General features: G+C 36.6%; 1 protein-coding gene across 1 annotated transcript in view; it reads left to right on the plus strand.

The window, feature by feature from the left end:
* LOC150089465 (uncharacterized) overlaps window positions 1–13,010 on the plus strand; it is a 1,372,165-nt gene that overhangs the window by 306,915 nt on the left and 1,052,240 nt on the right. The window contains exon 14 of the mRNA XM_090389992.1: window positions 10,227–10,280. Within this exon, the coding sequence (XP_090246118.1) occupies window positions 10,227–10,280 (54 nt within the window). The remainder of the gene's footprint in view (window positions 1–10,226; window positions 10,281–13,010) is intronic.

Below are 13,010 nucleotides of genomic sequence, written 5' to 3' on the forward strand. Positions count from 1 at the left end.
CTAGCGCATTCTTCCTTGGAGATTGCCACTGTGTTGCCTGATGCACAAGTGTGGACTCTGGCATTAAGATGGGTAGTTGAGAGCTCGATGGGCCCCATTTTAATTCCTTCAAGGCCATCTACCCTACTCTTCAAACTCTCATAAATGCCCCTCAGAATGCTGAGTGGCACCTAATTTCTTCACACTCTCTGCACCACCACCACACAAAGACATCCTGGCCCCCCGCTGGCTGTATCATGTCCTCTTCCAGAAAGATCTGCAAACATTGTACAAGTTTTGGTAGAGTGCCGTGAAAGCATTCCATGCTTCATTTTGTGCAAGCATTCATCATCACCGTCTCAAAATCTATAGTTATTGATTGCGGGGACATAGTCGGTTCCAATACTTTCAGCTGCTGTAGTAGAGATACATACGTTTCCTCAGACTTGTTAGGCAATAATGCATAAACTAATGGAAGCAATATTTTGTCCTTGAATCCATGTATCGTATACAGCTGATAAAAAAGTAAGGGAACAGTTTTGAAAGTCCCATCGGCATACCAGTGTTCACTTCACGCTAACAGCTGCATATTTCTTTTCATACTGAAAATTAACATACGATTGTCCTCGAGTCCATATCAAATTGTAGAAACAATTCTCCATTGCATGATGTTTTATATTCTTCTGTAAAAACTATGTCTCTACGATGCGTTAGAAGAACTGGGCCATCAAAATTTCGATTTCTTATATTTCGAATCGTTCGTTTCATTGTATCTACACTTGGAAGCTTAGGGGCTGCTGCTTGGCTACAGATTCTCGAAACATTTGAAATAATACTATGAGCCGTATTATTTGTTGTTTCTGCATAAGTTCGAATGGTATCAAGAAGTTGTGCTGCCTCAACTCCTGCTGCATCTCCACAATGATTGTGCTCCTTCCATGTTTAACGATGGTGTTATTTACCGTAGTAACTTGAGCGGCACATTTGTTTTTTTGTTAATTTTGACACTTCCAATGAATTTTTGTTTCATTTTGCCTGTCTTTATGAAACAAATTCCCCCTAAAGCACAATTTCGGTTTTCCTTTTTCTGATTTCAAAAATTCCACCGACGTGATGCATTCACAAACTCAAAAGGATGAAAAATAAACTCAAAATAAGAAAATGTTCTGATTGTAAGAGATTATAAATATAAAAGTACTTCCCTAATCGGCATGCCCAACCCCCACTTCCCTAAAACATGCTACTTAAGTTAAAAATAAACTTATATAAATTATATGTATTGCCTGGTGATATTTGTAGGCTATAAATTGTTTATGCGATAAACTGACGCGGCGGTAAACTGCTAGCGATTAATTGCTGGCGGTGAATTGCGGGTGATAAACTTTCCTAGACTTAGTCGAGGAAAGTTTATCGCCAAAAGTTTAAGAAAATTTAAGTTTATAAACAATTTATAGCCTACAAATGATTGCTAGCATATTTTATCACCAGGCAATACATATAATTTATATAAATTTATTGGTCATTTTAAATTGAAAATATGGCTTTTCTATAGGTGTTATTTAAGAATTAAGTGCAGTTAAAAATGGAAGTTATATGCTAGGTATACATTTCCTAGAAATACATACCATTGCAGGTGCTTTAATTTAATTGCCTGTTATTTTCCAAAATTGGAATTAGGTATGTACCTTCTTAATTCCTTTAACTTAAGTGGAAGTGATCCGGGTGACAAAAAAAAGAAGTATTGCAATTGTGATTTACGAATTAAAAGGCTTGTTAGTGCATACGATGAACGGGGTGATATTGTTGATTATCTAAGAGGTATAGCACATAATATTTCTTATTAATAATTTACATACTGTGTTATAAATATTACAGTTTCTTAGTAATTAATTATCCCAACGTGACTGATTATGAAGATTGCATAAACATTCATTTTAAATTTTTGCAGTGTACTATGACATACCTAATGTTATAATTAGTTTAGTTTAAAATTAACCAATTGTTATATTGTTCAAATAATAGATTTTCTGACTATTTTTGTGATACATGTAACTATTAAAATACATAATCTACCTATTAAATTACATATTTCCATACATGCGTTTTTTTATTTCCTTACTATTCCCTAACAGTTCATAGAATTCCAAAAATATGCTAATCATAGCTTAAGGCAGAAACTTAAATAAAAAATAACTTTTTATGATTTGACCAAACACATCTCATTGCTTCTAGACGGTAAAACGCGATAAACTGATGCGGCGGTAAATTGCTGGCGATCAATTTTCCTAGACTCTGTTGGGATATCAGAGACGTGGTATCACACAGGTATAAGGAATGCAGAACTGGAGTTTGGGGAGTACAACGTCTACAGAAAGGATAGACAGGATAGGAAGGGAGGAGGGGTTATGCTATTAGTTAAGAAACACATAAAATCCAAGGAAGTGAAGCCAGTCGACATTGCTGGACAGTGCAGTGTCGAGTCAGTTTGGTGTGACATAAGCATTGGGAGATCAAAATTGAGAGTAGGAGTGTGCTATAGGCCTAATGACTCTGATGAGTATAATAAGAAACTGTACAGGGAAATAGAGTGGGCCAGTAAATCAGAGAGTCTTATAATGGGGGATTTTAATTTCCCAGATATTGACAGGAATTTGTGGTTGGTCACTCACACACTAGCAAGGCTTTTGTGAATTTATTGGATGATTGTTTTCTACATCAGCATGTTCGGGAGGCAGTTAGAGGGAATAATACTCTTGATTTGATTATCAGTAATGATTCTTCAGGCATTAAGAATCTGCAGATAAAGGAACCACTAGGTGGCAGTGATCACAGTGTGCTGAAGTGGGATTTACTCGAGATAACTACCATCAGGGGTAAAGGGAAGGGTTATTGCTTTCGTAAAGGCAATTACGATGGTCTGAGACAGTATTTAAATTCTATACAGTGGGACCAACTGATGATGTTACCAACAGCAAATTCAAAATGGGAAGCATTCAAAGAACTTATCTTGGAAGCTACTAGGCTTTACATACCAACTCAGAAATATTGTTCAAGGTTTAGGCCCAAGTGGATGTCAGATGAACTAATGAGACATATGGCAGAGAGGAAAAATGCATGGGATACATATAAATTAACACGTGACACAGAAGCCTATGATAGATATAAGTTTTCTTTTTTTTTTTTTTTGTTAGTTGTTGGTGCATCAGCTTCTGTGGCCATAATGCACCTCACAAAGTTTTTGTATTTTACTGTGATCCAAGCCCGAGGCGGGATTCAAACCTGCAACCTTTGGGTTGCAAGGTAGGCACTTTACCCACCTGGCTAGCCCGAGATATAAGTTGATCTGTAACCAAGTTACAAAGGAGGTTAGGCAGGCGAAGGCAGATTACGAGAAATCTTTGGCAAGGGATGCAAAGAAAAACAGCAAAACGTTCTTTACTTATGTAAACTCTAGAAGGAAGTGAATGAATCAGATTGGTCCACTTGATATCGATGGTTCAACTGTTGATGATCCTGCTCAGGTAGCTAACAAACTAAAGAATATTTTGCATCGACATTCACACATGAGGAGATATTCAGAGAGGGGAATGCCAGAGGTGTATTTAACTCTGGCTGTAAGCTAGATAATCTTGCAATAACTGAGAGTAAAGTGGAGAAGAAATTGTTGAAGATAAACACAAGAAAGGCACCTGGGGGGGGATGGGATCTATCCAGTTATATTAAAGGAGGCAGCAAAGGAAGTAAGCAAACCCTGAGCGAAAGGAAGTAACCAAACCCTCCCATAATTATGAGAGCTTCCTTGGGCTCAGGGGAGGTACCCATAGACTGGAGCAAATGTGACCCCAATTCACAAAGGATGATCAAAGGCTGACACAAGTAATTATAGACCTGTGAGTTTAACTTCTGTACCAGGAAAATTAATGGAGGCACTGGTTAAAGAAGCACTGCAGGATCATCTAGACAAGACTTCAGTTATAGCTGGGACACAGCATGGTTTTGTTAAGGGGAAGTCTCGCCTGACCAATTTGATTGGATACTATGATGCAGTCACAAAAGAACTGGATGCAGGGAATAATTTTGATATTATATACTTTGATGTTAGAAAGGCTTTTGATACTGTTGCACATGGAAGACTGCTGCACAAATTGGAGCAGTGTGGCATTGGAGGCAAATTGCTGCTATGGATAAAGGGGTGGTTGAGGGGGGAAGACAGAGAGTGGTAATCAATGGACACTGCCCATCGTGGACTAATGTTATTAGTGGAGTCCCTCAGGGTTCAGTGTTGGGTCCATTATTGTTTTCTGTATTTATAAATAATATTGATGATGGTATATCAAGCTTATTGTCCAAGTTTGCAGATGATACAAAGTTGGCAGGGTTGTTAAGGACACTACTGATGCTATGCTGCTGCAACAGGATCTGGAAAGGTTGAGCAGATGTGCTGAGAGGTGGCAAATGAAGTTTAACATTGACAAATGCAAAGTACTACATATGGGAAACAGCAACCCCAGAGCAAAGTAAATAAAGTACCTTGAGTACTGTATACAGGTCTGGAGGCCTCATTTCAAGAAGAATGTAGATCTTTTGGAACGAGTACAGAGAAGGAGAACAAGATTAGTGAATGGAACAAAGGGTTGCTCTTATGAAGAAAGGCTTAAGTTTTGCAAATTACAGTGTCTGGAGACTAGGAACCGGCGAGGTGATCTGATAGAGGTGTTTAAAGCCTTGAATGGTTTGAGTATGCTCAGTGCTGATGGGATTCTTCCTCTTGCTCAGCATAATCACCTGAGAGGGCATAAATTTAAATTGAGGAAAGACAGATGTAGGATAGATGTGTGGAAATTTGCCTTTAGCCAGCGGGTAGTTGGTTGGTGGAACAGACTTCCATCCCTTGTTGTGGAAGTTGATAGCCTAAACAAATTTAAGGCTCAGCTGGACAGGTATTTCGAATGAACGGAGGGATGAAGTGGAAGTTTTTTTTTTTTTTTTTTTTGGCTGATGCTGCATAAGCTTGCTTTCTTGCATCATTTGCCTCTACTAATGCTAACATCTGAAATTTACAGTGTGCATTTGGTAAGTGGAAAATTAGGAGGAGACCTGCCCCTCCACATTTGCTTGCGTGTAAAGTTCTCAAAAACATGAATTGCTCTGCATTTTCCAGATTTGTGGTTGATTTGTTGTTGTTGCCAGGTATGAGAATTCACTCATGGGAAAAAAAGTCTGCATTTTTATTGGTGACACTGCTTCATATATGAGACGCCTCCATAGCCAGGTGGGCAGGAGCAGCAGTGCGTAGCACACGCTTCTTGATTAGACTGAGGTTCGAGCCCATGACCACCAAATACAGAGGATGCGGAAAGGTCAGGGAATGACCACCGCATATCCCCGGAGCAATATGGCTTTAGTTGTTAATGCTCCTAAATTCGAAATAACAACAAATAAATAACAGCTTCATATATGATAAAAGAAAATTCTACATTACTACATTTCTATTTGAACCTGATTCACATTACATGCTTGTGTAATCGTTGACATAAGCTTATAAGCTTACAGAAACACTATGGGAGAATTTTGGCAAAGTTAATAAAGTTATTTCTTGTATGAAAAAGATCTTAGTAAAAGACTCTGCATGCAAATCAATTTACAGATGTGTGCAATGTAGCTTTCCTTTTTTCATTAAAGCTCATTTTTATGAGACCAGGGTTAAGTGTACCACTGTTTTATGATAAACATTTTAGTTCTATTAAAAAAAAAAGTTATTAAATAACTGCCATAGCTGTTGGCACTGCAAAGGCAGTTATTTCCAATTATTTGGTTAGAAAACATTTGGTAGACTCATTTTGCTTGGTTACCTTATTCTTTAACTCAATTTGAAACATGGGAACTTACAGTATAATTGAAGAAGTAGAGAAAATTAGTTTGGCTAAAAATAAAGCCATTTTTGAAGACATAGGAAAATTAAGCAAGAACCTCAGACTGCATATTTTAAGGAAAATAGGTGACTGTTATTGAAATGAAGAAGAACTTCCATTTCAAGTTGAGACTTTAAGTGACCACATTTTTAAATTTTAGCCAGCATTTTCTGTTGGTGTGGAAAAATTGTTCTCTGCCTTTAAAATAATTTTGGACGATACTACCACAGATTTAAAAGGGACCATGTTGAAAAATATATTGTTCTTTACTTTAAAAAGTTATTCCATATGCCAGTTATAAAATCATGCTTATTCTAAACTTTTCATTCTAAAATTTTATTATTTTAAATATTGAATACAAAGAAATTGAAATTCAGTTAATCATGATAAAATTGATAAAATATTTTTTTTCATCTTATTTTGATAAAATAAATTTAAACATTGTTATTGAACATAATATTGTTTTGTTGTATGTTTTCCTATATTTTATTGCATATTTTGTCTGTGTTTTAGTGTATATTATATGATGTATTGTGATAACTATAGTGGCCTTGCCAGCTTAGCATTTCAATTGTCTTGTTTGGTCTCCTTTAAGTAGAATAAAATTAAAAAATTACAGTAATGTATTTTGTAAAAGAATAAGAGAAGTTTACCTCAATATGATACGTAAACACTTCCTTATAATACTCTCCAGAAATTAAAACGAATATAACATTATAGTAAAAAATTTAAAGATTCTTTAAAGGATCTGAATTTAAAATTGTGGCCAGACCAATATGGAAATTACACACTATACTGAACAATCACTCAGTCCTTTCCTCGTTTGCAACAAAAATAAATGATCTGGTATATAACATTTTCTGCAGTGATTACGACTCGTCTTATCAAGGTTTTACATGGGTTTCTTCTGAATTTTCGTGTTAATCAACATGCTGCCTCAGTTCGTGCTTCTCGTTCAGCAGTGCCAGAATTAGCCTATCATGCTGTTATTGAAAAACATACATTTTTTATTCAACGAGGCCAAAATACTTAGTGTCCAGCGTAATTATGTGAGACTATTTATTGTAGGGGCTTAGAGGGGAAACAGGTATTCTGTTTGATACCAGACCCTCAGTCTAAAACACTGATGGATCCCATATCTTTATATTACAGAAGATTTAGGAGAAGTCCGGTTGGCCTGCCTCCCTAAAATCCACCCGTGTACACCTTCTCGATGGTAAGCCCTGTTATGTCATTTAGGTGGCAATGAACATGTAGAGTGGTTCTCTTCAAGACGCCTGGTCAGCGTGAAGAGGAAAAGATCAAACTCTCCAGCACATGACAGCATGACATAACAAATGGCCCTCAGTCCCCAGTGGCTTTTACTCCCCCTCTTATGGCAGCAAGAGGATCAGAGTGAAAGCAGAGGGTGCTAAGAATCTCTGGGTACGACCAGGCTGCCATGCATGGAAACTGAACTTGGCCTGTTACAACGTAAGATCGCTCATCGGTGAAGAAAGGATATTAGAGCTGGAAAAGGAACTAGAAAATGTGAATTGGAATATCATTGGTTTGGCTGAAACAAGAAGAAGAAATTAATCACTTATAAGTTTATCAAGTGGAAATCTGCTGTACACCAATGGAAACAGTGAAAGGAGTGAAGGCGGAGTTGGCTTTCTGGTCCATAAAGATATAAAAAACAACATTTTGGAATTTAAAAGTATATCACCAAGGGTGTAAAGACTAATACTCAGGATTTCTAAGAGGTACAAGCTAAAGGTTATAATGATTTATGCACCAACATGGAGCCATGATGATGAAGAGGTTGAAGAAAATTCATGAAGAAATGTACACCGAAATTGAGAGTCTTCTAGATGAGTAGAAAACCCACTACATTATCATTAATGTAGTGGACATGGAAGAGTTAGTTGTTAATCCATTTGGACATGGAAGAGTCCAAATGGATTAACAACTAATGAAATCTATTTCATCCTCACTAATAGAAGATATATCATGAATGATGTTACCGTCCTGAATAAGGTAAATGTTGGAAGTGATCACAGAATGGTAAGATGCACACTTGATATAGATGTAGGAAAAGAAAGGAAAAAACTAACTTGAGTAAACAATACTAAGGTCTTTGAGATAACAGAAGAGGAGAAAAAGCAGTATGTACTGGAACTTAAGAACAAGTTTCAGCTTCTTCAGACTGCTCAGGATCAAGATATTGATGGGGAATATTACAACTTTCTGAAAGTGATAAAGCCCAAGAAACCTATTGGGAAAAAGAAATCCAAAGAAGAAAACATTAGTCAAGAAACACTTGTTATGATGAACCGAAGGTGACAAATGAAGAGTAAGATAAACACTGACAAGGAGAAAATAGAGTATACTGAGTTATGCAAAGCCATTAGAAAGAGACTCAGATAGGACATAAGAAGATTTAACACAAGAAAAGTAGAAAAAGCATTAAGGCAGTGGTTTTCAACCTTTTTTTTAATAACGTGGCACCCCTGGAATGTTGTTGCGGCACCCTGGTTGAAAACCACTGCATTAAGGGAAAACAAAGGCCTGAAATCAGCAGCCATGAGCAGTAATACAGAAAGACAAATGATACTGAAACTGAAGAATAGTGATGGTGTACTCATAAATAGCAGAGAAGCATAATTCAAATAGCAGAAGACTACTATAAAGAATTATATAAGGAGCGAGGGGAATGATGCCAGCAGTGGGGAAGATGGATCGCAAATTAGTAACACATACGACATACCCAATATTCTTCCTGATGAGGTAGAACATGCATTGAAAAAAATGAAGAATCAGAAAACCCTGGGGGAAGATGAAGTTACTGTAGAGTTGTTAAAATTGGGAGGAAGAGACATAACACAAAAACTGGCAAGACTTTTCACAAAATGCATTAGAAAAGGCGTGACACCTAAGGAGTGGAATAATACAATCATAGTTTTGCTGCATAAGAAAGGAGATAAATCAGAAATTGGAAATTATAGACCAATTAGCTTGTTATCCCACATCTACATGTTGTTCACAAGGGTCATTACTAATAGATTAGAAAGAATACTTGATGAGAATCAATGAAAAGAGCAATCTGGCTTTAGGACAGGATTCTCAACCATGGATCACCTTCACGTAATATCACAGCTAATGGAGAAAGCAAATGAATATAAAACACCATTATGCCTGGCATTTGTGGATTATGAAAAGGCATTTGACTTCATATAGCATAAGGCAATGTTTCGGGCACTGGAAAAACAAGGCATAGATACCCCATATATTATGATTTTGAAGAAAATATATGAGAACGCTACTTCCTTTATTAGACTAGACAAAGACAGTAGCAAATTTAAAATTGAGAAAGGAGTTTGACAAGGAGACACAATATCTCCGAAGCTGTTTACTGCTGCCCTTGAGGAAGCTTTCAGATTAGACTGGTTGCAGAAAGGAGTCAATGTAAATGGAGAGTACCTAAACCATTTACGATTTGCAGATGACATTGTGGTCATAAGCCACGATCCCAAAGAATTAGAGGAAAATCAGTTATGCAGAGTTAGTAAGGATTTTGGAATAAAGATGAATATGGCTAAAACAAAAGTAATGATGAACAAGTATGCCACAGAAAAGGACATAATGATTGAAGGAGCAGTAATTGAAAAAGTGGAGTCATATACTTATCTGGGACAAGTTATTGCACAAAACAGAAGGAACTGGAAAGTTGCTGGAGAGGCCTTCATCCTGCAGTGGATTGAAAATGGCTGATGATGATTATTTATTGCAGAAACTGTCGAAATTAAATTACACAAGAATTCGGTTAATGTTTGCCAGCCATATCTAATCACCGATTCGTGGCCTTTTACGCGCTTGCCCGAAGACAAATAATCTTAGTTTAAGATTCATGCTCACCCCATTCAGTAATTTTCATTCCTGTGATCATGACATACTGTTGAAAGGCATTGTCAGCTTCTGGAAGGAAAATCGTTTTGCAATATTTTGCAATATTTTCGTTAAATACTTTTAATAAATTTTTTACTTAATTTTAATTGCATTTAATTTATTTTTAATTGTGTTGTATTGTTTTTTTAATTGTTTTCAACCAATTTTTACTGTAATGTAATATTTTCGATTTTTTAATTTAATTTTTTACTGTAATGTTATATTTGTTTTAATTTCTGGAGAGCATTATATGGAAATGTTCTGCGTATTATATTGAGGTAACCTTCTCTTATTCTTTTACAAATATTGAGATCAATATAGAACGGATTGAGCATCACAGCTCTGGTTTATACAATCAAAGTAATGCATTTTATATGTAAATGATTATTTTTTTTTCTTATATTGCAGGGTGAAATAGGACTTCCTGGACTTCCTGGCTTACCTGGAGAGAAAGGAGAACGAGTAATATTTTATTTTCATTTCCTTATTTTAGTACACATTATATGAATGTAAGTTTAAAAGCTCAGAGTTATACTTCTCTTTTGTATAGTGTTTGTACATACTACGAGTGAGCGAGCGAGTGAGTGAGTTCTCCTCTTGAATATTGGGGAAGTATACATTAGATAAAAAGTCAGCTTTATTACAGATATATTTTTATGCATTTGAGAAAAGAAATTACCCTTATATAATTTAAATTTATAGCGTTCAAACACTCTTAAAAAATAAAAATTGTTTTATAAAACATGTTACTAAAAACAGGAATTTTCACACAGAGGATACATTTTTTTCCTACAGACCATCTACAGATGGTCTGTCACATGAATATGATACATTTGCTGATATCTGTGGAATGACATAAGGTTTAAGGTATAGTTCTTGCAGACAGTGCAAGAACCATATCTTAAATGACAGCTATGCAGCACCCACCTTTCAAAACAACGGCTTAGTGCAGTGTTTACTGCACTGGCAGTTTACTGTAGACAGAGTCACGTTCCTTTGAGGGAGGAATTGTTCTTAGTATCTGGCAAAAATTACAGTTGCTTGTAAAATATACCTTTATGTTGTGCTCTGCTATTTTTATGATAGATTTCTCCCACTTCTGGATGTTAAGGGAAAGTGAAATGGGAATGGCTTTGCTTTTTTCCTGGATGCATTTCTTAGTGATGTGGTTAGTGAACTCTGGGGGATAATTATTGAGGAGGAGGAGAATTTGCTAACCTATTGAAGTTCAGGGGCTAAGTCTTGGGGACCTGCAGTGGTTCAAGGCCATCAGGGTTAGACCCTTAACTATTCTGGCCTTGAGATTTGAAAAGAACTGCAGAACTGTGAGTGTCACTGGGATTCTTGATGAGTATGTGGAATAGGAATTTGACCAGATTATCCATGCCATGGTCCCTGAGTAAGAGCACAGCATCAATAAACTTGGCCCATAGCTTAGGCATGTATTAGGTTGTAAATGATGAAATGCTATTATTCGTAGTGAAATCTCAGCTCATTTATTGTAAGTCGGTTTCTCACCATCTATTATCTTCTAAAGTCAGCTGATTCAGACCTTTTCATATGCATCAAGCCTCTTTTGGAAAAGGTCTTATTGCCACCCATCACAAACCAGATTCTCCCAAAAGCTAACCAGTATTCACTGTGCAGTCTTGGTAAATTAATCATCACAAACTTAGCAGCAACCACAGTGCCATTCTTCAACCACTTGGGGGGGAAAAAAAAGTAAAAAAGAAATGACCATCACTACCTGGATATCCATGCACCTTTTGTGCTATTTTGATTCCTGCCTTAATTTATCTACTGTAGCATTGCTACATATATGGGCAGGCATCATTTGTTTTCTGAATTCCTTGCTTCATGAGAAGATGCTTGTATTACAAACCAATAATCAAAGCCATGAAATCACAGCAGGTGTTCCTCAGGGAAGAGTTCTGTCAGGCACCCTGTTCACCATAGTAATTACACCAGTGATCTCATCCAAAAGATAATGTACTCAGTTGTGTGGGTAACCTCAAACTCTTAATAAGTATAAACACAACCCCCAAACACATGAAGGACTCTCCTGCTTTAACTTACATATAAATCCATTAAAGTCTGCAAAAATGGTTGTCATTAAAGAAAGACCCTACACAACTTAATCTCTCCCTTGGAAGAATTAGAATTATGAATGTCCAAGCTACTCCAATCTCAGTATGGTCTTTGATACCAAGTTATTCAACAGCCACATTGACATTATAACTACTAGGCTTTTTGGTCTTAGGTGGGCTGCCAAGCAACTTCTTCATGTTTGGGCCTCCTCCATTCTCACAGGGTTCATTTTCACTTTAGTTTGTTCAACACTTTTGTACAGTTCTGAAATTTGGACCTTAATTGCTCCCTCTAACATGAAGAGAATCTATGCCAGAGAGTACTGGCTACCAAAGTGGGCCAATGCCAAATTGCATTGCAATTCCAGGATCGCTATCACTGAAATACCAGCTGTCTTTGCATATATAAGATTGTCTTCCTTTATTAATGAAAGGGGAATTGTATTAATGGCCAAAATGCTAATAGGATTTATCTTCCAATATAACATCTGAGAATCATTTTTCTATGAGAGTTCATCGGTTGTGAATCTGAAGGTAAGTATGATATGTATTTGGCATTATATCCTTCTTAGCAGGAAATCACTTATGCAGTGTTGTGCAAATCATGTTTTGAATGTTTGTATTATGATTTATATTGAATATATTGAACTATACAATATCTGGTAAATTAACTATCAGTAACAGTATACTGGTAAGAATACTTTGCCATAACGGCATTTGTATTGTTGCTCGCTCGGTAAACAGACAGTGGGTGTTATCAGTCAGGAGTAGAAATTGAATCCTATGGGAGATTGAAACCCTCCTGAAATGGAGGGGGGTAACCTGACCTTTTTTCTTTAGAATCACTGGTGGACTAGTGGATAAATTGTTTATTAATAAAAAAAAAAAAAAGGCAAAGGAAGCCCACACGAGAAGCACGGAAAACTTCGAAAAAGTTTACTGGTGAAACTATGTTAAAAACATTTTTTACGATGCCAGAACTTCCAACATGACTCTGTTTGTAATTCAATTAGTGATTCTAAAGAAAAAAGGTCAGGTTACCCCCCCCCCCCTCCACTTCGGGAAGGTTTCAAGCTCCCATGGATTCAACTTGTACTCCTGACCG

Source organism: Mastigoproctus giganteus, chromosome 2 (genome assembly GCF_048544385.1).
Source record: "Mastigoproctus giganteus isolate SK-2022 chromosome 2, ASM4854438v1, whole genome shotgun sequence".
Classification (NCBI taxonomy): domain Eukaryota; kingdom Metazoa; phylum Arthropoda; class Arachnida; order Uropygi; family Thelyphonidae; genus Mastigoproctus; species Mastigoproctus giganteus.